At 43.9% G+C, this 27,065-nt stretch overlaps 1 protein-coding gene across 2 annotated transcripts in view; it reads left to right on the top strand.

The window, feature by feature from the left end:
* Positions 1–27,065, top strand: part of STXBP5 (syntaxin binding protein 5) — a 933,640-nt gene that overhangs the window by 595,566 nt on the left and 311,009 nt on the right. For both annotated transcript variants that reach the window (XM_069235194.1, XM_069235193.1), the window contains exon 18: positions 20,683–20,834. In XM_069235194.1, coding sequence (XP_069091295.1) covers positions 20,683–20,834 — 152 coding nt within the window. The remainder of the gene's footprint in view (positions 1–20,682; positions 20,835–27,065) is intronic.

Below are 27,065 nucleotides of genomic sequence, written 5' to 3'. Positions count from 1 at the left end.
GATACATTTACTGCAGAACATTCTAGGTGAGTATTCAAGCATTTTGAAAGTGAATTCTGACATCCAAGTATTGGTGCAGTGACGCATTAGTCCTTACAAAGGCGTTAGCACACCAAGCTGATTGTGTAACAAGCTGTACTAACTCCCTGGATGGCTAGATTACCTACATATATCATAACTATTTATAGATTTACCTCTACATTTGATTGTCAGTTAGGTGTTCTCATATTGCTTTGACAGTGGCAGCCGCTAATGACACTAGATATTTCACTGTACCAAACTATGTAGCTCCCAGCTATTGTTCGACTCACTTCCCCTCAAGCCAAAGTGGGTGTGGCAAGCGTCACATGAGTCTTCTTCAGCCATTTGACATGACAGCATAACCCAGGGTCTTTTTCAGTTTCTGTTCTGGATATGCAAAGCAAGCATTTTAAATTGAATTCATAGAGTTGCTGAATCCAAACCATGTCACCTAGAATGAAGGCCCCATAAAGAGTCTCGGGCAAGGGCGAACCATTTTCTACTCCATGTGACCTCCAAGACAATGCAGTTTCAGAAGCCAACATAGCAGTTGAACTGTGTTGCCAGTAGGCTTTCCATCCAAACCCTCTATCTGTAGCAGGCCTCTAGGTCTAGCTATACTTGAGACACCAGGGCATTGAAATCATCACCTTTCAGCATAAGATTGTGCGAAAAAGAGTTTTTTTTTATGATGCATTGGATAACGGCATCAGCCAACCTGGATGGAACCTCTTAAATCATTCACTCATAGTAAAGGGGTAACTTGGAGAGCTGAAAAAGGACGTATGAAGGTGAGACCATGCCTGAAACTGCTGTAGCTGCTATCTGAAGTCTTAATCTTAATATGAAGGGAGAGAAAAAGGACACATATGTTTAATCTGACTAGCACCAACATTGTATCACTCTGGCACTGTAAAGAACCAGACATGTGTTGGGCCTTCCCCCTTTTCTTAGCCGTATGTAGGCAAATGTGACACGTTCCAGAAGCCACACTGGCTGTTCTATTTGTAGCACGGGTTATAAAAGATATTGCTGTCTGGAAAGTAGTCCCTGACTGCCCCAGGAGGAAAAAGCCCAAAGGCTCACAAAAGCACCATTTGTAGTACAGTTCTTGAAATGATGAAGTTTTTGATGGCACACCTGGATCTAGCAGGACTGAAGCACAAAGTATACAACAGCAGAAGCAAGCTGGTGGTGATGCAGTTCACTGGTACAGTGATCAGAGGCTCTTCAAACACCGGCAAAAACAGGAACTGTTGGACATTAAGGAGCTGGTGTCTGAACAGGAACCACTTCAATAGAATAGACTGGACTCCCCTTCGCAGCAGAGGCTGGTCTCAGAAATGGGCATACTAAAGTAGTGTTCTTTCTTGGTGGCCATCTTGGAGTAAAGTCTCACTAAATGACATTGTTTCCAGCTGTTGTCCTGGAAGCATAACTAGCTTGTCTCTCTTCACGTAGTACAGCTAAGATATGGTGCTCTTTGATTAGATTGCTGTGACTTCCAATGGCATTGCCTTCTGAACAAAAAAAAAGTCTGGGAAGATGTGTAACAAAATTAAACCTGAAGCTACTTAGTTTTATATGGTAAGGCTTCATAACGCATTTTCTGATGGGTACTTCTAATTACAGATTTGTCATGTTGCAAATATTTCCCAGGTGTCTCTCTGGATCCAGAAACTTTAAACACTGTATTCCTGCGTGCCAGTAGAAGGCATTAATCGGCTCGGGACCAATGCTATTTCGCAACAATGCCGGTCCACTCCAGAAATGATGAGTGGAGCCACAGATAAGCTCCACCAATGCGTGCTGACATCCGTTCCTTTCTTTCTGTGGTTGCACGCGCAGATCTGAAGCTGCTTCTTGGACTTTTGACTGTTACTTTTCACAAATTATTCTGGTCTGAAATGGAAAATGTCACTGGTCTAAAAGAATGGGGTTTAAACCTTGTATGGACAATTGCAAATAGATGTCTGTGATGGATCCTCACAAAGTCTGTTTGTGGTTACTGGGGTTACAACACAACTCCAGGGTGTGGGCTGACTGCACTCAGATAAACCTGATGGCCATAACTGACCATTAGGCCAAAGTTTACACTGCCAAACACAAGGAAAGCCCCACATCGCAACCAGTCAAAAGGAAGGTACCGTTCCTACTTCCGTAGTCATTCCCACGGCAGATCATCATCAGGGACAGTCAGTCTTCGGTTAAGTCCAAGAAACAGCACAAGAAGTCAAAGCAGGGATTGGCCACTTTCCGCCATGCTCAGACTCAAGAAAGGGACCGAGGGAGGTTACTGTTGGACCCCCTAGGGAGCGGAGGGCCACAGGATGGCGACTGAACGCCTCGGCCCTGAATGACAGAGGTGTCACATAGGCTCAGAGGTGAGAGAGGTACTTTGCAGATAATCAAGACTCAGTGACCTCAAGGGTGATCCTGTGGGAGGCCTATAAGGCAGTCTTATGCAATAAAACACAAAATATGATAGCACAAAAAAAAAGACGAGGGACACCCGAGAGCTATAGGAGATTGAAGCCTAAATACTGCAACTAGAGGGATCCCCGGGGACGAAGACAGACCCCCTTCTCCAAAGATAAGTGGCCTCCCTCCAGAAAGAATACAGAGAGCTAGCACAATTAAAGGCCCAGAAACACATACAGGCCACACATCACAGATTGCACTAAACAGGGGACCAGGCGGGGAAAATACTTAAGTGGCTTAGCAGGAAAGAACACCACTATGCACACTTTCATAGTGCCCAGCCTCTCGCAGACTCTGTCGCAATAGCTCAAAATCTTGACAAAATCCCTGGCCTGGAACTTGAGGACGCAGACAGAGAAGCCCTAGAACAAGACTTAACATTAGCCGAGGTACAAGCGGCAATAGCCAAGCTCCGTCCCGGGAATACTCCTGGATCAAATCGCTTCCCAGCAGAATTTTACAAAACATACACCAATTTTCTAGGGCCTCACTTATTGCACGTTTCAAGAAGCATTAGAGAAGAGGGAATTCCCCCCTCCACCCCATACCCCCGGCATTCTCCAGAGAGCCACAATTGTTTCTATACGCAAAGAAGGAAAATCACAAGACAAATGTGCATTATGTCGCCCGATCTCATTACTAAACATAGAAACATAACTGCTCGCCACAACCTGGCCACGCAACTACTACTGGTTATATCCAAATTGATCCACCAAGATCAATTTGGCTTCATGCCGGGCAGAGCCATATGACTTAACCTCCGCAGGGCGTATACCTGGCTCACCACAATACAGTCATGAGATACCCCTCTTGTCTTCTTGTCCTTTAATTCCAAAAAGGCCTGTGATTCTGTCCACTGAGCCTTTCCTAGAACAGAAGCCATGCAAATTTGGCATTGGCCCCAAATTCAGACCTTGGATTGTGCTTTTATACCATAACCCAGTAGCGGCTGCCAAAGTTAATGTACAAACTTCTAGCGAGTTCCTGATAGCAAGGGGCACTAGGCAGGGGGGATGCCCTTTGTCCCCTCTCCTGTTTGCCCTCACACTGGAAGTGCTAGCTAACAAGATCAGACACCACCCAGACATTCATGGCTTCCAACCTGAAAAAGGTGATGGCCATGAGGAAAATATCACTATATGCCGACGACATACTCCTTTATATCACGGACCCTGCCCAGACCACTACTCCACTACTCTTTAAAACCATGTAGGAATATGGGGATCATTCAGTCAGAAAAGAAATGAGCTAGGACAGTTCAGTCTTATACTCCCCAAAGAAGGCATGTGACATTACCCCCAACCCCTCCAACCGATGCCACAGGGCCTTGGGGTTGCCACAGACGGTTTCAAATACCTGGGTATTTTCCTGACAGCCATGAAAGACCTTTGCACTGCCCGAAACGTGGACAGAATTGTTTAAAATTTCCAAGATGATGGGAAGTGGTGGGAGAAACTGCCCCCCACCCCCTCCAAGCTGCTCTACACATTACAAACACATATTAACCATCCCCTGGATAACTTTTTCTAAAATAAACACAGAACTGCATGCATTCCTCTGGTCAGGTGGCCACCCACGGGTAACACTCATGACACTACATCGTAACCCCTATAACTGAGGACTAGCCCTCCCGGACATAGAAGGATACTATTGGCGACACGCTTGATTGTTATAAATGACTGGATTTCCACCCCACACGACCATCCACCATACCTTCTAGAGAGGGAACATCTGGGCCAGAAATAACACTTCCATCACCTCTGTGGAGGGCCAGGCCTACATGGCCTCCCTCTAGCTACACAAACTCCAATCTTGGCTTGGCATAATGCCACCAGAACGCTTGGATGGACACGCAAAATCATCAAGGGGACATGGCTACAGGAATTTGCTAAACTACTGAGTTTTGAGACATGGGACACAGTAGGTATCTCACCAGTAGGGGATGTCCTGGACAAGGGAGACATTCTGCCCTTCTCAGCTCTGCAACAAGAATACAAAATGCACCAGTCCCAGTTTCTGAAATACTCACAACTGTGCCACGCATGGCAGGCCTAAGGGTTGAGAGACGTTGAAATCCCTCAATACGCTCCCAGGAAGGATGGTTGCTAATGGAAAGGTTAGGAATGGGAGCAGTCTCCTGCACATACAAAACGGTTACCCGCAAAATGCCTGACAATCTGGTCTCTCCAACGAGCTAGATGGGAACACGACTTAGGGGAAACTAGATGATCTAGGCTGGAAGGCTGCATTCATGCACCCTTGAGAGGTTGCCATCAAAGCGCACTTACGACTAATCCAATTCAAGATCCTCCACAGGATCTATTATTATAGGCAAAAAGTACACCGCATGGGGAGGTCCCCCTCACCACTGTGCCTGAGATGTGCAACACAAGATAGGTATGGACATGAATATGGCAGCAAAAAAAGTTGTATACCACAACAGAGGTTGTTCCTATTAATTCGAGAGAGTATGTGGTGAGAGGAGGGTATAGTTTGGGCTGGGAACAGTCCCCTACTTACAGGACACCAACCAGACCTAGTTGGCTCATAGGTTAGAATGACCATGGGCTCCACATTAGGGGTTTCCTGACTGATTCCCTACAAGGATTAATGTTGAATATGTGTAAAAAATAATGCTGTATGTCTCACAGTTAAAGCTGTGTCTATGAAACTCCTATGTCCAGGACTGCATTGAGAAACGTATTCAATTGTAGTGGTCTCATTCCTTTCAATTTTGTTATGAAGAAAATAAAATAAAGATATTGGAGAAAAAAAGAAATGGAGCCAGGGCGTCAGCGTGTCTCGCTGTCTTGCTTCTGATCTCCATCAAAGCCGATTCAAACTTTGATCCAGACACAACCTAAATTTTCAAGTAATGTTGGCGCTGCCACAGGAAGTAAAGGAATTCAGAGAAGTCCTGCTGTGGATATTTGACACTTCACAGGCTTTGGGCCTCAAGGATCTTCTCACTTGGCTCCTGTTGAATTTTCATCGTCAGGTCCGCTCCTCAGTGCTATTCTGTGCCCCAAGGATCTGTGTTAGGTTCAGCTCTTGCTCCATTGTGACTTTGGTTCCGAGACTTTCCCCTGTCTTAGGTCCTTTTGCTTTGATGCAGTTGAAGACAGAGGAGGATAAACAGTTCCTACTGCCGTCTGACTCCGAGCAGAATCCACCTGGATGTTGACCGAGATTGCACCTGTCTCTGACCAGCAGGCAGTCAGTCGGCAACCCTTCAGGTTCTGATACCTTGCCTTTCCCACCTGGTGGGGCCAAGACTTTGCATTTGACTCAGACTATGATGAAGGAGACAACTATGTTCCCCAATAGGATTTCGAAAACTGGTATGAAGAACTTCAGGGTGCCCTGGGGCTGGACACTTCCCTATATACAAGCTTTGTATCCCCCCCCCGGGCTTTATCACATAGCAAAGCGCCCTTTTCACTGTTGTTATTCGAAGGGCGGCAGAAGTTCTAGATTTACAGGTAGATACCAGGGAAGTAAAGACTAATGTATAGACAGAAATATATCTATCTGGTCAGGTTCCCACAGTCAGTGTTACTTGGTCAAAACCTTTTCAGGTCTACATTTTAACAGGCAGGTCACTCTTCATCATTGTCCCGCATAAGGGAACCCAGCCTTTCTTACTCACCACCCTACACCGAGAGCCTGGTGAGACAGGCGTTTACCAGCAAAACTAATCTCATTGCTTTTTCTGCTACTCTGCCCGATCGTGAATCCATAAGAATAGAGACTTTTGGGAAATTGATTTTATCATCCACAATCCTAGCCCTCAGGTATGTGAATGCCATGCTGTTTTCTGAGCTCCTATTCTCATGCGCTTCGAGATTCTCAGAATGTTTTGCCTGCTTTTCTGGATGATCTTTGAATATACCTTACCCAGGCTTTTCAGGACAGCCTCAATGCTGCAAAATATATCCTTCTCTCTGGTTTTGACACGACCAGCTCCTTAGGATGAGAAATGGGTACTAGTGTGGCCGTTCACCGCCATGCCTGGATGAGGTACAAAGGCTTCTCTGAGGGTGTCCATTTGATGATTTCACCTTTTTGTCAAGAAAGCAGACTTTGCCTTGGAACAGTTGAAGGAGTGCAGAGCCACCTGTGTTCCTTGGGCCTTTCAGCTCCCACAAGGTAATTTCAACAGCAATTTCGCCATCTCTGTGGCTATGGTAGAGTTTTTCAGTTTCACCAGCACCAGACTTCTCGATGAGCCCGGTAGGCCTTTCAACCCTTTAGTGGTTGTGCGCACAGTCTTCATTGATAATATTCAGGACAGCATGGACGATGTCCAGCTCAAAACCCAGCCCCTCCAGCAGCTGCAGCCTCGAATCTGCTTTAGTGTGTCCTTGCCAGTACACAGCCACCCTATCAGAGGCAGGGCTAAATATTTCCTCCAAGGGTGTCAGGCTAGAACTTTAGACAAGTGAGTCATGCAAATAATCTATTGTGTTTTTGCCCCCATAATTTTGTGTCTTTCCCCCGAACTGGAGAGTCCAGTTATTCAGACTGTGATTCTGATGTTTCAGCCCAAGTCCTGGATCTCAATGCGGATTACTCAGAGGCTCTTGGGGTTGTTAGCCTTCTGTATTCTGCAGACCAAACACACCAAGTTTCACATACCGGCTCTACAGTGGGACCTCCAATCCCACTGGGCACAACATCAGGGGAATCTGCTAGATTGGATCCAGATTTTCGGAGGAGACTGCAACATATCTCCAGTGGTGGCTACAGGACCGTGATTGCATCAGTAGCAGGCACCTCTCCTTACTCCATCCAGAGCTAGTAGTGATCACAGATGTATCACTGCTGGGTTGGGGAGGCCATCTGGGAGAGGTGGACATCGGAGTCCTCTGGTCTCTTGCGGAGGGTTGACTCCACATCAGCTTGTTGGAGTTGAGGGTAATGGACTTGGCATTGAAGGCTTACCTGCCCATCATCAAAGGAAGGCTGGTGCAGGTCCTCGTGGACAACACCACCGCCATATGGTTCTTCAGCTAGCTGGGTGGGGTTTTGGACCCTGTGTCAGAAGGCTGTGCACTGTTAAAAGTGGCTGGACTACCAAAGTATTTCTTCAGTAGTGAACCACCCGGTGGGATCTTTAAACGCCAGAGTGGATAAACATGGAAGCAGGCACCCAACAAATCAGTTGCACTCAGAGGTGGCTCGAGTATCTTCCAGCAATGGGTAGAAACCTGGATCAGTCTTTTTGCCACTGCCCAGAAAGCCAATTGTCAGCAGTCTTGCTTGTTAGAATATCTAAAGAAGTTCTTTCTCAGAGATGCCTTCCATATAAGTGGAGCTCAGGGTTACTGTATGCCCTCCTTCAGTTAATCTCCTGCCCAGAGCTCTCAAGAGAAACTGTAATGACCCGATACAAGTCATCCTAATTGCTCCGGATTGGGCCAGGAGAGTGTGGTACCCAGAACCCCGGAGCATGAGCATTTGTCCTACGATCAAGCTACCGCTACGGAAGGAACTTCTGTTGCAGCAGCAAGGCCGGGTGCTACACTGGGACTGCATAGTCTGCATCTCCATGCTTGGGGATTGAGTGGCAGCAGTTGGCCTCCTTCACCCTGCCACCTGAGCTCATTGATTTAATCTGGCAGTGAAGTGTCCCTCCACAAAAATCAGTTTATGCCAATCGTTAAGGCAGCAATGGTGAATTGGTGAGCACCCGACAAATTGACCCATTGCAAGCAAAGTTGTCTAAAGTGTTGTTTTTTCAGTCCCTAGCCAAGCAACTACTTGCTTTGTGCACTGTTAAGGGCCACTTATTGGCTCTTTCCGCTTTTTTGCAACCCTTATTCAATATTCTTCCAAGGTTGATGTTAAGGACCCAATCTTTTTTTCTACCGAAAATGGTCACTCCTTTTCATGTTGGACAGGCTATCACCTTTCCGGCATTCTTTGCTCCACCACATCCATCTAAGGAGGAAGCGAGACTCCATCATTTGTAGTCTTAGAAGGCACTGAGCATTTATATTGATCGTGCCAAGGAACATTGATCAGCTCTTAGTGGAGTTTTCTGTAGCAAAGAAGGGCAAGGCAGTGCAAAAACAGACCATCTCTCGATGGATTGTTGTCTGCATAATGATCTGTCATGCATTGGCAAAGAAGCCACCATTAGAAGGCGTATGGGTTCATTCCACCAGGGCTAAGGTGCTAACAGCATGGTAACATGCCTGGGCATCTGTCAGGCGGCTAGGCAGGCATTGGCACACATGTTCACGAACTAATGCTCCCTGAAAGATCATTACCAAAGCTAAGTAACTTTTGCTAATGGATGAGAACAGGTATTCCCCACCCTCCTATTTCCCAATCACCTTAGAGGAAGGGGAATATGTAAGGCTTAGAGCCTTCTACAGCAAGCATTGGACATCTACAATAATACAAATTGTGAAAAGGTTAGAGCCTCCTCCAGAGACATAGCAGTTGTAAACGTGGGAAGTCAGTGATTCTGCACAAAAATGATATCCAAAACAATGTGATTGTATGGCATAAATCAACTTTTACCCTAAAAACCCTTGAGGGTAGTAAAAGCTACGTAATAAGAGAGCATTGAATGTTGCTCAGAAACACATTGTCCTTCAAACTCCAAAATAGATCCCAGTGAAAGGAATGAATGCCACTGAGTTCTGCTTAACTGCACTTTGAAAAGGGGGTAATCTAAAAAAAAAGAAAAAAATGGAAGGATGTACAACATACTTATAAAGTCACTGGTTTCAGAAACCAAAATATGGGAATTATTTCAAAATTGAAGCCCTATTCCGAAACCTGAATAGAGATCAATCTGAAGGGGGGAAGGGTTTGGAAACAAACCAGCTTGGCGTCTTTGAGTGCAGTTAAACATATCACCACCTATTCCATTAAAAAGATAGAATATCACGTGGGGTTAATGAACAGTTCTACTTATGCCTAGAGAAACCTAATAATTAATGTTGTGTGCTCCTTAATCATAGTAACAGATTCCTGTTTTTAGTGTTTTGTTAAAAAATGATTAAAATGTCTTCAGCAATATTTTGTTTATCTGATAGAGACTTCTAGCTGCAGATTCCTCACATTTGAATTCTCCCCAGATGCCAAACTGGGTCTGGAAGATTTTCATGAGCTGTGCCCCTTCACGCCGGTAGGTGGCATTGATCAGCTCTGCGTCCGTCACCGGCAGCATCCGTGCCAGATATGACATTGTGGGTCCTATCTAGGCACCATCCAGTCACGCTGCTGTCAGTTCTTAGTTTCCGTGCCAGCTAGGCACTGATCTGAAGTGAGCTACCCCTTAGTCCATTTTTGACTGTTTTTTTTCAACTTTTTGTCGAGTCTTTTGAGTTTCACTCGTGTTGTGTCGAGGATGTCTTCTAGGAAGAAAGGATTCAAGCCCTGCGGATCCTGTCATCAGGGAATGCCTGTGACGAATCTGCACCTCCTGTGTCTCTGGTGTCTCGAGCACAGACATGTTGAGTGCCGGGCCATGCATCCGAAGGCTTTGAGAAAGCTTCCCCTAAAGCCGATGGCAGCGCCGGAGCTCGCCTTTGCACAAGTCGAGGTTCTGGTTGAGAGGAAGTTCCCATGACTGGTCGCAGAGTCCAAAGTCATCATCATCCCACTCCAATTCCTCAGTCGATCGGGTAAGTTAAGGCACAAAAAAAAATCCAAGAAGTCAAAGTGCTGGTCTGTCGGCAGATGGGACGAGAGAGGGTGGATGCTCGAGGCCTCGTTCTGCGGAATCTTTGTCTGGACCGAATCTGCCCCTTCCAGAGTTTTCAGGAGATGGAGCAACCCCTACCAAATTCTGAGATTTGTTTAGGCCATGCGCTTCATTTTCGGGCACATTAACTCTACTGGAATGTCTTTGGCCCCTATGGGGTCAGAGGGGGGCCCCTTTGGGTTTTGCGACAGCAGCTGTGGTCTCAGGACCCTGGTGCTCCCAGGGATCGTGTCTTGGATCCGGACCTGCTCCGGTCATGCCACCTCAACCTTCCCTGGGCAGCGCCATGCCCATTGTAATTCCGTACTCTGACATGCAGCCGGATAGGTGTCGTACAATGCTGACTCGGGTGCCGGCAGGAGCCTTGCCTCCTCATTCAGATTCTTAGCCCTTTTCCTATGGGCTAGGCTTCGGAAATTAATGGGAGGGGTCACAGGACCCTTTAGAATACCAGTCCCATGAGGAAATGGACTGGTGTGAAGACTTGGGTGAGGCCAGCGGACTGGACACTTCTCCAGATACTGGCCTGCTTTCTCACCCTGCCATGGCTATGGGGGAGTAAGCTTCTTATGCTTTGGTGGTGAGGAGGGCAGCTGAGGACCTGGACCTTCAACTGCCCTTGGTGGCCATCAAGCCTAACCTCGTGACAGAGGTGCTGCAACTGGGAGCTTCCTCCTGTGAACCCCTGCTCCCATTCAGTGATGCACTTACTGACATCCTACTAGGTCCAAACCCGGCACAGGGGCTCCTGGTAACAAGACAATTGCCCGCTGCCATCGCACCATACCTGGGGACTCAAGTTTCTTGATGCAACACCCCACCCCTGAGAGCTTGGCAGTCCAAGTCTCTACCTCCCAAGGCGCGTTCCTTTCCTCTCCCCAGAAAGGTAATCCAAAAGGTTGGACTCACTTGGAAAGAAGATGTTTTCTTCCACCAGCCTTGCATTGCGGTCCATGAACACTGAATACCTTTTGGGCCCATTATTCCCAAACGCTGTGGGATACGGTTGTGCAGGCACTGCCACAGGTTCCGGAGGACGCCGGGCCTGTACTCTTTCAGGCTGTTGCGTATCGGAGAGATGCAGCAAAGTTCACAGTTCTTTGCAGACTTGACACTACCAACTTACTACGTAGAGCGGACTCTTCAACAGTGGCCCTGAGGCGCTACACCTGGCTAAGTAAGTCTGGATTATCGGGGAATGTCCAGAATTCTTTGATGGGCATGCCCTTGGATGCCACAAGTCTCTTTGGAGACGAGGCAGACTCGTCCCTTGAGTGCTTTATGTATTCTTGGGCCACGGCCAGATCCTTGGGCCTCGCGACGGCCCCTCGTCCCCCTCAGTCTGCCTTTCACCCCTCTCGCGGCAATGGAAGGGGTCTCCAACCACACCCATTCGCGGTCAGCCACTGTGCCACTCATGTTGCCCAACCTCTGCGTGGCCGAGGGACCCATCGACCTAATTGATCAGATGGCCAGCGATCTGGTCAGACCGTCACCCCTACTCCCTCTGCAACAGCCTCTAAACCTTCGTAGTCCGACTCTCCTCCACCATGGGCCACTTAGGGGAGGATTTGCCATCTCGTGGTGGGTTTTTCTGATAGTCCGAAGGCACTGCTCCCTCCCCTTCAAGAATACCCCTTCATCAGTGCCACCATCCTACGATCGGATGACGGAAGATAATTTGTCCCTTCTCTGCGAGGAAGTTACGAAACTCTTGAGCAAGGAAAGGAAGTCATAGAGAAGGGTTTCTATGCCAGAAGGAGGCTGTGATTTCCATTCCCCCTACTTTCTGGTGCCCAAAAAGGACACAGGTCTCTGCCCTATACTAGACTTTCGGTCCTTGAATCTGTTACTTCAAGAAGGAGAAGTTAAAGATGCTCACTTTGGCTCTGTCGTATCTGCTTTGGACCCAGGAGACTAGATGGTAGCGTTGGACTTGCACTTATTTTCACATCCCAGCCCTGTTTGCCCACAGACGTTACTTGCACATCATGGTAGACCGCGAACACTTTCAATTCACCGTGCTCCCCTTTGGCTTTACCAGTGCCCCTTGTGTGTTCACCAAGGTGATGGCGGTGGTTGCAGCTCATCTGTGGAGATCAGGGATTTCAGTCTTCCCCTATCTCGACTAGTAGCTGTTGAAAGCGAGATTGCACCAGGCTTTGGTCTCCCACCTCCAGATTATGGTGGACCTCCTGCATTCACTGGGGTTCACTATAAACTGCCAGAGTTACACCTTACTCCCTCACAGATGCTCTCTTTCATCAAAGCTGATCTGGACACATTGCAGTTTGGGGCCTATCCTCTTGAGTGACTCCATGATATTCAGGCTATGTTACAACTGTTTCAGCCTCTCTCCTGGATGTCAGGGACAATGACTGTGAGGCTGCTGGACGTCATGGCCTCCTGCTGGTAATACATTCAAGATGGTATATGCAGACCGTGAAGTGGGACCTGAAGTTCCAGTGGGCGCAGCATCACAGGAATCTTTTTGACAGAGTCCAGAACTCGGAGGGAACTGCAGAAGATCTGCAGTGATGGTTAACTAACAGTGATTGGGACAGAGGCAGATCCCTCTCCCTTCCCCAACCAGATCTGACAGTAGTGACAGATGCATCACTCCTTGGATGAGGTGGCCACCTGGGAAAGGTGAAGGTCAGAGGCCTCTGGGCTCCGGTGGAAACGGTACTCCACATCAACATGATGGAGCTCCATGCAATCCTGCTGGCATTGAAAGCCTTTCTTTCCTCTATCAAAGGAAAGATGATGCAGGTGTTCACGGACAACATCACAGCCATGTGGTGCTGCAACAAGCAGGGCAGGGAGGATCATGGATCCTTTGTCAAGAGGCTCTACGTCTCTGGACATGGCTACAACATCAGGGGTTCAACATTTGGCAGACTCTCTGAATTCCAGAGCAGACAAACTCATTCAGAAATGTATAGCTGATCATGAATGGGGTCTCTGTCCAGAGGTGGCGCAAGGTCTCTTTCAGCATTGAGGAGAGACTTGGTTGGATTGGTTCGCCTCCGCAAAGAATATGCAATGTCAGCAGATTGCGTGTTGGAGTTTCCAAGACAGCAATTGCTGGAAGAAGCTTTTTTCCTCAAGTGGAGTTAAGGCCTCCTGTATGCATTTCAACCCATACCACTCCTGCCAAAAGTTCTCAAGAAGATCAAGAAAGACCGGGCACAAGTAATCTTGCTGGCTCTGGACATGGCACGGAGAGTCTGGTATCCCGAGCTGCTGAGCATGTCCACCGATCCTCCGATCAGATTGACCCTTTGGGAAGATCTTCTGTGGCAGCAACAGGAAAGGATTCTGCACCCAAACCTTTCCACTCTCTGCCTTCTTGCATGGAGATTGATTGGCTGCAGTTGACGGCCTTTGACCTTCCTCCTGAAGTTTGAACCGTTATCCTGGCAGCCAGGCCTCTCTTCACCAAAACGGTAGGTATACTCCTGTTGGAAGAAATTTGTGGCATAGTACACAGCTAAGTCAGTTGACTCCCTTTCTGCCCCTCTCTCTGAGGTCCTGTTGCTCATTCTGTCCCTTGCCCAGCAGGACTCTGCTCCGGGCATGGTTAAGGGATATTTGGCTTCTAATTCTGCTTTTTTGTGGTTGCCTGATCAACCTCCTTTGTTTAAGTCTCTCATCAAACATAGGTTTCGCCAAGATCCTACACATCTTTTTCCTCCATGCCAATTCATTATAGCCCAGTGGGATCTGAATTTGGTGCTGACTTTTTTGATGTGCACTCCTTTTGTGCCTCTCCACAACTCACCTCTCAGGCTTCTCATGTTGAAAACAGCATAACTTGTGGCTATTACATCTGCCTGTGGAGTAAGTGAGCTGCAAGCATTGTCATCTAAGCTGCCCTACCTTTCTATCTATCCTGAGAAAGTGTTGCTTCACACTAGGACCCCATTTCTGTCAAAAGTGGTCATCCCCTTTCATGTAGGTCAATCCATCATATTGCCTACTTTTTACACCCGCCCACATCCTTCTAAGGAAGAGGAGAGACTCCATCACCTGGACCCAAAAAGGGCATTGATGTTATACTGTGATCATACAAAAGAGTTCGAGGTGGATGACCAGCTCGTTGTAGAGTATGTGGGTGTGAAGAAAGATTGGGCAGTGCCGAAGCAGACCATTTCTAGATGGGTTTCTAAGATCTGCTACGCACTGCCCAAGAAGCAACTCCGAGGGTTTGTGCATTCATTCTACCTTAGATAAAGCTGCAACTGCTGCATTAGTATATGGAGTTCCAGTCCTGTACATCTGTCAGGCAGCTACGTGGGCATCTCTGCATATGTTTACGAAACACTGCTGCCTGGATAGTCAGGTCCATAAGGATGACACTTTGCCTGTTTGGTCCTGCAGGATTTTCTAGTTTGGACTTTGTCCGCAGACCCACTGCCGGGGAATGATACTCATTGAGTATCTATTCAAAGGTAAGATGGACAAGTTACTTACCTTTGGTAATGCCCTATCTGGTAGAGACTGTATCTATCTGCAGATTCCTTACCCACAAACCCATTATCCCCGCTCTGTGAACTGATTTCTAGGGGCGGGGACTCCCTTTTCAAGGCCTTAGTTTTGACACACCAGTAGTCGGTGTTCTTCACAGCTCTTCACTTTTGGTGTGGAAAGTCATGAAAAGAAACTGACGTAGGCGCGACTGGGTGCCACCTATAGGGGATATGTGACATCATATCTGGCTCTAATGACGCCGACCATGGACACGGAGCCGATCGGTGCCACCTTCAAGAGCGCATTGGTACTGATCACTAAAATCTTCCGGATGCAGTCTGACACCTGAGAAGGTTTCAAAGGTAAGGAATCTGCAGCAAGATGTAGTCTCTACCAGATAAGTTGTTACCAAAAGTAAGTAACTTGTCCATTTAGCTATCTTAATGTTTTTGTCCTTTACTGGAGAGAGTTCACATATGTGCTGCAATGATGTATGATGTTTTCACTTAACCATCCAGTGTGTAGCTTACCTGTGTGTGCTTTCCCAACTCTTGCTTGGGGGTACGTTCTTGATGATTCTTCTTCAACACCATACATCCTGCAGTTTATCTATATTTTAAATCCAAGGCTCTTCTGTTCTGTATGAGTTATAAAGTACAAGACACTGCATTAAAATCAACTTTACTAGCGTCCCAAAAAGGGAGGAGAGGAACAAACCTAGCTACCCTAAAAGGATGAAGGGCCTCACTCACCTAGGAGGCATGCTTTATCATTCAGCCTCCCTTCCCTATAGACATAGCTCTCCTTGTCCAAGGTGGCTATCCCTGTATCTCTTTAGATGGAGAACTAGGCAAGCATGCCTGGTTTTTAGTAGATTTCCTATGAACTCCCCATTCCTTGTGTCTTTGCCAACTCATCTTGCAAGCCAAGAAATCAAAGAAACACTCAGAAAAGACTGAGACTCATATGATTGTTATACTGTACTGTTTGGCATAGCCATCATATTTCTGATCAGTGGAGACTCCTACAGCTTCCTTATGTGAACTCCCTTAGTCTCTAGTGGGCAAAAAAGAAAAATCCCACCTATCATTGTTGCTCACAGGTAATAGGTGATGTGTTAGTATATGTAAAGCATACAAGTACCAGTGACCTCAGCTCTTTTTTTCTGCACCGGTACCAATGCAGATCTGGATGCTACTATTTTTTGCAGTGATTTCTTGATATTTTGTGGGTGAATTGTTTTTTTTAGTGAGGAGTCATGCTAACTTCAAAGTCATCGTACTTTAAGCCCTGCTCATCTTCCAGCAGCTAGATGTTCTAAACAGGCCAACATCCTTAGTTCTTATGGTGTCTTGGTAAGTTGCACAATTATGTGCCATGCAACACATTACTCCTTATGCACCTTATGGCTATTTGGGAAGAATGAAACAGCTTTTTAGTGACTTCATCAAGGAAATCCACGTCTCCTTGATTGCAGAGTCTGGCATACTGCTTCTTGTTCCAGGAGCAAGTTGGCTTAATAAACATAAGAGACCATGCCTACTCCAACCACCTGAGCAATACTTGAATAAATGTGCCATAGAGATTATCCTCGAAGCTCAGGAGTGTTATTCTTGTCATTTTATGATTCTCAAAACAAATTCGGGTCTTCTGTTGAGCTTGGACCTTCAGACTGTCGGAATTGCAGTCCAAGCGTGTTGAGAGAAGTATAGTTGGCCTGATTTAGAGTTTGGCGGATGGGATACTCTGTCACAAACCTGACAGATATCCCATCTGCTGTATTACAAGTGCCATTGGCTATAACACACACTTGTAATACATGAGACAGGATATATATCATGTTTGTTACAGAGTATCCCATCCGCCAAACTCTAAATCAGGCCCTGTGTGTATTGCCCCTTGTGTTTATGTCTGAATCAACAGACTCCGCCAGGGAAGAGAATTGTATCTTTGAAAGACTGGGTAATGGAGAGTGTGAAAGATAGCCCACTAACCACAATGGAGTGGGAACTGACGAACTGCAGTACACTGCTTGGTCAGTATTGGGAAAGTCTATTTAACATCACTACACACACGTCTATTTGCCTGCCAGTGATTCATAGTTCAATTGGCTCTCTGTTTCGTATACTTAATCTACCTGATCCTGCACCTTTAACCTCAATTATTTTCAACCTTTACTGGTTTACTCACATAGTCCAAACCTAGGTTACTGCCTTTGGCTTTTCTTGCTTGTCTTGTCTGTTTGAGATTGGAGCCATGGTCATCTGCTACTGATATTTGGTTTCTGATGCCTGGGCATCAAGGGGAGCTACACCGGTGTCTTGATTGACAACTTCACTGTCTGCCTGGAATTCAGATAAGTTTACGGGCTTTGTTGAGTTTAAGGTCTTATTCTATCCAACATACTCAAATAACACCTTCTCACTGACCTCTAACTCTTTCTAGTACCCATTTAGCCGTGATTCCGTACACCATCACTGAGCAAGTAAGAGGGCTAATCCCCAAGGAAATGATACAGCATCTAGGATTTTGCTAACAGTGGCTTTTGACAACAAGCACTTCTGTCTGTTATCTCTTCCTTTCCTAATTTCCTGTTCCTTCCCTTTTGAAGTGTTCAAGTGATCAATACATCCAGAGATTTAGGGATATCCAGGACTCTCGGCAGATCTATGTCTTTCTCTGAAGTTTGACACAGACCTTGAATAAGTTCCTTGGGCAAGGCTGATTCTAAATGCTGACTTTGCAACATGTTCTGCAGTGTCTTTAGGATCTCGATTGACTCAAGTTTCTAGATCTCCAGCATGCTTAGGTTCACACCCTAATTATGGCACCTGACATGAAATATCTCAGTTCACTGTGGGGAACTTGCATTGGTAATTGAAGGTGCTCCCTTTGTTTGCGGGTTTGACACCAGTATTGTTTATGAAAGTAATGGCCATGGTTTATTGTCAATTTCATCTCAGTGTAAACAATACGCATCTTGTCAGTGCCTCCAATTTATCTGTGCAATTTTAAATACTAACCTTCTTGAGGTGTGTTCTTCTCCTACCAGGTTGGTCCTTATAGCCAAGATTATGTTTGATATTGCCCATGTTCCTTGGCAGCCATCCAGGTCATTTTATGTTTGTTATGGACAGATGGAATCTTGCACATTTATGATCCTTTTGATGTGTCTAATGATGTGGCCATTGTGGTAGCGACTGAAGATATTGGCGGTCATTATGAACATAGGCGGTCTGGACCGCCATATAATGTTCACATGGAGACCGCCACAGACGGAACTCTGCTACTGCTGCCAGGCAGCCTGACGATGGCGGAGTGCCTTATCCGACAGGGCAGCGCTGCCCGCTGGATAAAGAACCTGTGTTCCACTAGCCTTTCCCTGGCGGTTTCCCCGCCAGGGAAAGGCTGTCGGAATGGGTGCCCTGGGGCCCCCCTGGGGGCCCATGCACTTGGCATGGGCAGTGCAGCGGACCCTGTGCACAGCCCCATCGCGCAAGTCACTGCCCGATTTACGGGCAGTGATATGCGCGACGGGTGCTGCTGCACTCGCCGCACTGCTACATTGATGACGGCTCCATGTGGCAATATCCTGGCCCAGCATTCCGCTGGGCTGGCTGGCGGAAACACTGTTTCTGCCCGTTGGCCCAGCGGAATGTTGTTTATTGGGCCCTCAACGGGCTGACGGTCTGTGTTTAGAACGCCAGCCAGAGCTCGGCGGGAAAACCCATCGAGTTCATAATTATTCCCTTTGTCTAGTCAGTATTATGGTAGTCTGAAGGAGACTTTTTCAATTTCTCATCAGGTGCTTCAGTCTTTGATTGTGATGGTTCAGTCCAATACAATAGTACTTTTTCCCTTCAGTTCACTCCACTCCCTCATAACATAACACTATCACCTTTCTCTTTTAGGTTGTGGCGCTCATCTGGGCAGTTTGTCGACAAAATTGTCATTGATTCCCAGAAACAATCAAGGTTTCAAATTGATGCCCTAGAGCTGAGAGCTATCAAGGTTGCTCTGCGGGCATTCTTTACACAGATGCACCATGTACATGTACAGATTCTGATGAACAGCATGATTGAGGTATCGTCACTGACACCCACTGTGAATAGATCTGTTTGCCACATGCAAGAACGGGACATGCAACCTATTATGTCATCTCATGAGAAGATCATTAGGAGTTTCTCTGAAGTTGCCTTGGACAACAAATCTTCACTATTCTCTTCCCCCATGCCCTCTGATTCAGTGAGATCTGCGTTTGATTCACTTTTACTAGGCTGACTTTTTTTTATTCCACCAAGCTTAATCAAGAGGCCATGATATCCACCACTGCTTCATCTCAGTGGGGTGTCATCTTTTCGGCTTCTGTTAAGTGATTACTTTCTGTCTCAGTGAAGGGCAAGTTATTTATCCCCAACTTGAATACTCAAAGTTTGAGAGTTTGGAACTTGAAAGGTTAGCTCTCTTTTTACTGTTTGCGAATGACGTCACAGTAATTTTATTTGCAGCTCGAAGTCCTTTCATAAGGGCAGCTTGTTCGGTAGGTGGCATTTATTTGCAAATTGATACCCCCTCTAGGTCTGTTGATTATTTATCAACATTCATTGTGCTTGCCCTTAGGTTTGCTGTTTCCTTAGCACAGAGTATTGGGTGGTAATAGGTCATTTAGCTGCAGGTTCTGCCTGCTTTTATTTTGATTTGCCTGATCAGGGGTTTTCATTTACAAATTCCTTGTTGATTCTTTAACAAAGAAGGTTCTTAGAGCTCCATTTGCACTACCCATCTGGCACTGGTGCGTTTTTAATTGGGCCACCTTTGAAACCCTTTTTTTGTTTGACGAGATTCTTAGAAGGTGTTTTTTTTCTGATCATCATGTCTGCTATGAAGGTACTAAGCTGCAGGCTTTTTTCTCTTATTCAAACTTTAGCACGTTTGTGCCTGAGCTTACTTTGAAGTTTTGTGTGAGTCAGATAATTTTTTAGCCTTCAGTTTTTCCTTTTCCTCCTCACCCTTTGAAGCATTAGGAGGGCTTTCATGAGAGTCATCACTCATTTAATTCAAACAACTAGCACTTTCTGTATTGATAGTTAACAAAAGGAAGAGTACAAGAGAACAAACCGGGAGCACTCTCACAAAGTATAAGACAAGAAAAAGCAGGAGCCCTGGAAACCGAGACACACCACCCTGATTAAGTTAAGACAACGTTCCTGGTCCAGTACTACAACACTTGTCTTTGTAAAACCCATAGTGTTGTCTTACCACCATGCAACACATTACGTTGAGAAGAGGAGCTATCAAACTTGCTCAGTCATTTAAAAAGGAGGGAGAAGCTTTGTGAGAATGTGAATGGTGGAGGATGGAACATGTTCCAAGACAAACTTCGGAACACCACTTAGGCTTCTCAAAATTGGTGACTCTCCAAAGGTGGCTGTGCACTGAGAGGGCAGGAGCGAGCTTAACTCTGATCCATACCATCCATTCAAAACAGTTGCCCTTCTAATTATATCATGCCTACACAGTTAAAATATCTTTCTTTAGGTTGGATTTCCTGAAATTCTTACACTGTACAACTGAGGGCACATGGAAGAGTTACACATGTTTAGTGACCTCTGTATATGTAGACTTTGCTCTTTTAGCCCTTCATTTGGCCATTTTCTCATATGAGAATTGAAAGGCATATCATAAGCGGTGATCACAACTGGTAAATAAGGTCTATTTGTGGTGTCAACAGCCTGGTGAAGTGTTCCTCGTTGTGATTGTTTTCCTCATATCATTTTATTTCAGTAATTCTGTTTTTGTATCATAGAATATTCTACTGTTTCAGTAGTGTTTCATTAAGTTACTTGTATTCAAGTATGTATTTTATTTACTATAATCAGTTATTCATTTAATATTAAAATTGCACATGTTGAGTTAAGGGTGCCAGTTTAGATTAATATGGACAAATTCAGATATACAAGCATTTTATTTTTCCTTGCCTTTAGAGTAGTTTTTGGCAATTGTAATGGGATTGCAATGGTTGACTACATACAGAAGACAGTCCTCCTGAACCTTGGCACAATTGAACTATATGGCTCAAATGACCCATACCAGAGGCAACCAAGGTCCCCCCGCAAAACACGGCAGCCCTCAGGAGGTATGTATATATATATGTATTTTTTTTTTTAATCAAAAATGCTTGATGAAAAAAATATTGCTAACTATTTATATTTTTGCTAGTTGTTCCCTTCATTGCTTGCAAATAGAAATGTTTTATAAAATGCTATTTTTTTAAAAGATGTTTATTACAGTCTATTCAAGGAATAATTAATGTATCTGTTTTATTCTACATGTCTTGATAGGTGGAGTATCCACGTTTCTGGTGGTTGCAACCTGTGTACTGCAGCTTGCATTCATTTTCCTTGTTGCATTATTATCTAAATATAAGTGATAAACATTGTCACCAGAGAAATAAAAAGTTGATAATTTTGTTACAATTTGTAAGTGTGTAATCAAAATGAAGTGATTACAGTACACACATGAGAACGTGGATTGGAGAACTCTAATTCACTTTTAGGGATGAACATATACTGGGACATAACTGCCTGCCCCTAATTGTATAGGGTAAATGAATCAAACAAGCTTGCTTCCCTCCAGGGTGGTTTCGTCAAACAATTTTTGAAAATAAAATAAACAGCTGAATGGTGTACATTTGTTACAGTTCCAAATGTTCTGAAGAGATACTAAGTGAATATTTCAGTCTTTTCATAGTTTGCTAGGTAAACCTTATGTTTCTCTTGGGGGAAATGATAAAACTACATTTTCATGACAATTTGACTAAAAATTGGCAAAAGATATTAGTAATACAAGCCATTTAAAGGTCCGGCTAATTTGTTTAACTTGAGGTATGATAATAGAAACCGTAGTTCTTTTGTCCATAATGAATTTCTATAATTTAAAAAAACGCCATGTTCTTGAGTGCCAATCAAAAAAAAAATCCTAATGTATTGTTTTTGGGTATAATTCATGGCCAGGTTGTGAGTGTAACAGATTCACCTAATAGGATAGAGAGAGGGAAAAGTGTTTTTTTACCTTTGGGGCATTATATTGTTAGGCGTATTGCCAAGGAAATATATTTGTCCATCAATAAACATGAACAATATATTTTGGTATGTCATTCGACCAATTCTTTGCAGATCACTGGACAGATGACCTTTGAGCCACCAGAGCTCAAAACTTAAATCTTCAGTGTGAGAATCTAGAATCTTAACTACTAATGCATGTAACCACTAGTGCACGGGGAACTCTTTACTAAGCTTGATCAAAAAACAACTATGAACTTCTAACAAAAATATGAGTCAATGAAATGCTGTAAATGTGTGTACACTGACACATACATAATTTACAGAATAGGGCAGAGAGAGGGAAGCGAGAAAGACAGAAGTTGTTTTTACATTTGGCGCATAATATACCTAAAAGATGATATTGTCAGACATATCACCAATAAAATATTATGAAAAAACATATTTCACTATATTCATTGAACCTTCAAACTTTTTACAGTTGACCAGACCTTGCAGCAGACATATAACCATAGAGACACCAGCTCTCAAACCCATTACCTAATCTTTCTGTCTGAAACATATGCCTGTAAACTTTTTCAAGGCAAATACTGCTTTATAGGATGTTTGATTGCATCACATGTACTATTTTAAGTCGTCAGCCCCTTTCTTCAACTACTTTCAACAGTTATTGCCACATATAGACTGATTCAGACTTTAAAAGCCTGTCTGTCAATATCATCAGCAGATAACATTATGGACATCATATGTCAAGGATTTCCACCATGATTGTTCCAGTGATAGCTGCAGTTATATCAAGAATGATCACATTATTTCAAGAATTATGCTATTATACCAGGATCCCCATTATACCACATATAACATCAATGATGTCAAGAATGCCACAGCAAATTAAAGATAGGCACAAATAGATCTAGGTTGCTATTACACTGCAGAAAACTAGAATTAGGTCAGGAATGCCCACAATATGTTAGTGATGTCCACAGTTAGACCAGGGGGGTGGATATGTGCACAGCTGTTTCAGAAACATACCTGGTATGTCAAGGGTGGTTACCATTAAACAAGGGCTACCATTATGTCAAGGATACAGGCAGATGTCAGGGATGGGCACAGTATATCAAGGACTGAAAGGTTTAGGCCAAAGCCATCATTGTTCTGGGAAATGCCACAAATAGGAGTATGAATTATTATGCTAGGTATAGCCTAAAATATGTCAAAATTTATCCCAATATTAGCAGTATTGGCATCAATATTCCAGTTGTACCATTATGCTTGAGATAGCTAATTATATTAAATGCACCTATAATATGTCAATGACGACACCATTATGCCAGGCATAGCCCAAATTCTGCTATGTGCCAAGAAAATGTTGTGGAGAGCTCCAGATTGTCAGATCCCCCAATATGTTAGTAAAGGTACTGTTAGGACAGGACCACAACTGTCCCACAAAATTATCTTTAATTGCTATAGACTTACATGGGCTACAATTGTAATCCTTTATTATAAAACCATCACAGTGCACTGCACACACCAATGTCTAACCTTTTAGCATTTTATAATGAATACACTTTAGCTATTTTTTTATTTGCCTTTGTTTGGAAAACACGTTCTTAAGCTCTCGACAGTCCTGCTGTCTGATGCTTGCATCTGAGAACGTGCTGGAAAACTAAGGATATATGTTGGAGTTTTCGGCTAGCCTAGGCTTCTCCAACAAGTGGCTTGTGAACTAATGGTAGCTCTCCTGCTACCTGTATGTGGTTCTCCTGTTTGCAGCCCATCCTACCAATTTGGAAGCTTTTGCTTCACGGAATTAATATATTTATACCAAAATTGAAAAGTGTTTATTCAAGCCAAAGTGTGTGTGACTTTTAGAACTTCTAAGATGATGCTTGAAGGAAAATTGGTTGAATTCCAAAATATATTTAAAGATGATATTTGAATGATAAATCATTTGGTGTTGGGTAGACATATTACCATTAGTATTATCTTGGTGCCAGGGGTGTTGCAGCTCTGACTGTTCTGTATTACCCAAGTAAAAGCAATGCAAATTGACAAAATGTATTTACGTTACAGCTAGAAGCACTATCAACTGAGGTGGTAATTGGTGATAATCTTGCATAGGGTGGCCACTAATGTAATCTTGTTTGACGTGGTCACTATTACAACACTATAATACTAATAATATTAGTAGCTCGGGATGATTTTTATTGAACTTGAGTCGTTCCTATTAAATAAAAGGCTGGAGACCCCTGGACTAGCCTCAATAAATTGCTGGGTTTGGTACTGTTGAAGCTTCACTTAAATTCATTGTTATTTTATTCTTCAATCTTCTGTCAGTGATTTGCTAGCAAGAACTGTTGTAGTCAGAGGTGGCCAAGCTAAAACTATTTCCCTTTTTGAAAACTTTTTACAATATCAAGCTGAAAAAGTGACTTATCATGCAGTCTTTTACCAGTGTCCCACTCCATTTAACTCACTCTCTTGAGCTCCTAAAATGGATAACCAATTTCTTCCCAGTTCAACATTGTTAAAAATTCTGCAAATTCATTTCTGTTAACGTTTGCCTACTGTCATCATGCTTCATGTGCTTTTCTAGGTGACCCGGGAAAGAGAATACATTAACATAATCTAACGCCCGTTGTGTTTGCCTATGTATTACATACTTGTAATTTGTGTTTTATTTTCTCATCTGCATTTACTAACAATTTGCATGTCTTGACAAAGCACACGTATTACTAATGCTTTTCAGTTCTGCCCCACAGGTTTTCTGTCTGTGTCCTGTTGTGCTGTGTCAGTATTTTCTTTTCTCATTGCTTCATTAAGGTATGCAGACTGTGGCTTCTTGCATGTGCGGCCTATCTAGCTTATATTCTGAGTCTGTGAAAAAACTTCGCACCTCTTATATAAGTAAGTCATTTCATCTTTGGTGAAACATTCTTCTAAAATATAAATGTATACTAACCACTATGAACTGATTTTTACCAACCCAATTCTTTCTCAAGTGATTTTGACAGTTTAGATTTTTTTCTGAGAAAAAGTGAACTGATTTATGGTTACCGTTTTATGTCAAGTCTTACATCTTGCATTATTCATTTTATTCACTCTTTGGGAACATGGCTGTCAAAAACTCTGTCAGCTAAAAAATGAACTGGAGTGCCTAAGCACCTGTAAGCAGGTTCAGTCAAACTAGTACTACTAGTGCCTATATCTGCCCATAGTATTGTACTGTTTCTGGTTAATAAATATCTAACACCTTGCATTTGCAAAGGAGACAAATTCTAGTGTTGAAGGACCTCCAATGGCTGAAAAAACCTTTTTTGACTAGACCTCGAACTATTTGCCAGGCATTGTTTTGTATTTTAGACAATACAAAATAATCTGCTTCCTACATATTATGTTGGTGTGTCCTCCTTCTTCAAGATTGGTCAGGATTGATTGTGAATTGTCTAATTCCCCTATGTTTTTGCGCTCGGGGACTGGTTTCCCAGAGCGAAGGTTGAGACTGCTCAGCTCTGTACCATTGGATAATATTTGTACGATGAAAATTAGTTTCTAAAGTTTATTTTTTACTGCATATCAAGTGTTTTCAGGAAGTGGAGCTATTCTTGATGATTTGCAAGCCTGTTTTAGGCCTGGTTGAGGTGAAAAGGACGGGTTGTTTCCAATTAAGTTTACCTTCAGCAAAGATCCAATTTGGAGGCCCAGGAGCATTATTTATCCTGGTCCTCTTCACAGCCTTTGAAACTAATGTTGCTGTTCTTGAGAGCATCTCCTAGTCGATATCCAGAATTTGGCACTGAACATACCTTGACTCATGCCATGTTTGAAAGAATCCTGGCTGAACATGGCATTGCCTTCATTTGACTTAGAATCAGTTAGTGATCTACAGCCTGACACAGTTCAGTATTAGTTGTTTGTTATCCCAGTGAGTCCAGAGCAGACAAGATTGTTACAAAGAATTACAAATGTCCTAGCTATTGTGAAGGAAAGTTTCAATTCTGTTAAGGACATGAAGACTCGCACTATGCTTTTCTTTCTTCCATTTATTAGCTTAGCAGCCCAGCAATAATATAAGATATATAATATCCAAGAAAAGGACTACAACTCCCACGAGTCCGAGCAAAAGTCAAGCAATCAGATGGCTTTATCACATAAGGACATACCCAAGGAACAACACTTCTTTTTTTCTTCATGCGGAAAACCAAGATTAGATAATCCCATACCTAGTATTCCTGTTTCTGTTCAGCACCTACAAAATACAGAACAGCATCAAATTTCATCCATCAGAAGGTATGAAGCCATCTTAGTCTACATTAGCAGAATAAATATAGCATATTATGAAACAGACAACCCAATAACATTTGCAACATGTACAATTCATAAAGGATATACTTACTCCAAATGGAGTTAAACTAACCCAAGTATAAAGATGGGAAGGATATTGTCTTCCCTCGGATGGAGTAATCCTGACGTCTGTATCGTTAATAGAATTGAAGCTTCCCTTCATGATAGCTAGGAAACGTTTCATTCTATTTCATGACTGGAGGATTGAACTATGCTTGTGTGATGCTTACTCCTACTAATGAGGCAATTCCCAGCACAGGCCTAAAGTAGAACATTTTAAAAGTTTAATCTAACAACCAATCAGCTGTCTTCAAAATGTCCTCCAGATGTACCCCCACCGAAAAAGCCTTAGAGGCTATATCTTCCCTGGGAGAATTTGTTCCAAAGGAAGAGTTGTCGATGCCTCATTCGTCCATCACCTAGAAGGCCCATCTAGCATTCATAGGGGAAGAAACTGGCGTAAAAGGCTTCTTAAGGGAAATCAAAAACTGTCTGGTACCTGCAGGTCTGACATTCTCTGTCAGTGTCTCATATGTTTTAAGACATCTAGCAACTTAAAGCTTAGAATGATCCGGGAAAGACAGGCAATGGACAGTTCTGATATTGGTCTTTGTGTTATGTGACACTCTAAAGATAACGCCATCTAGAATAAAAATCATGAAGGATTCATCCATTCCCCTCGCATAAAAGACTCGTTTCCATGAGACTAAACACAGCAGTATTGCTAACTTACCCAAAATTTCATTCCAAGATAGGAAATGTTTTTCTTGGCATGATTCGAAAAGGTGCAGCTACACATTGATATACCATAGTTGCAAATACTGCACTTTAGAGGATGAAAAAGCCTAACACCCCTTAACAAATTACAGACCAAGGGGTGTTCCCCTGTTCAGATTCTTTGCCATGGTTCTCGACCAGCTGAAATTCCAGACCAAAATGTATTAATCATCGGTACCCCAGGC

This window comes from Pleurodeles waltl, chromosome 5, assembly GCF_031143425.1.
Source record: "Pleurodeles waltl isolate 20211129_DDA chromosome 5, aPleWal1.hap1.20221129, whole genome shotgun sequence".
Lineage (NCBI taxonomy): Eukaryota > Metazoa > Chordata > Amphibia > Caudata > Salamandridae > Pleurodeles > Pleurodeles waltl.
This window is presented reverse-complemented; position numbering and strand designations above follow the sequence as displayed.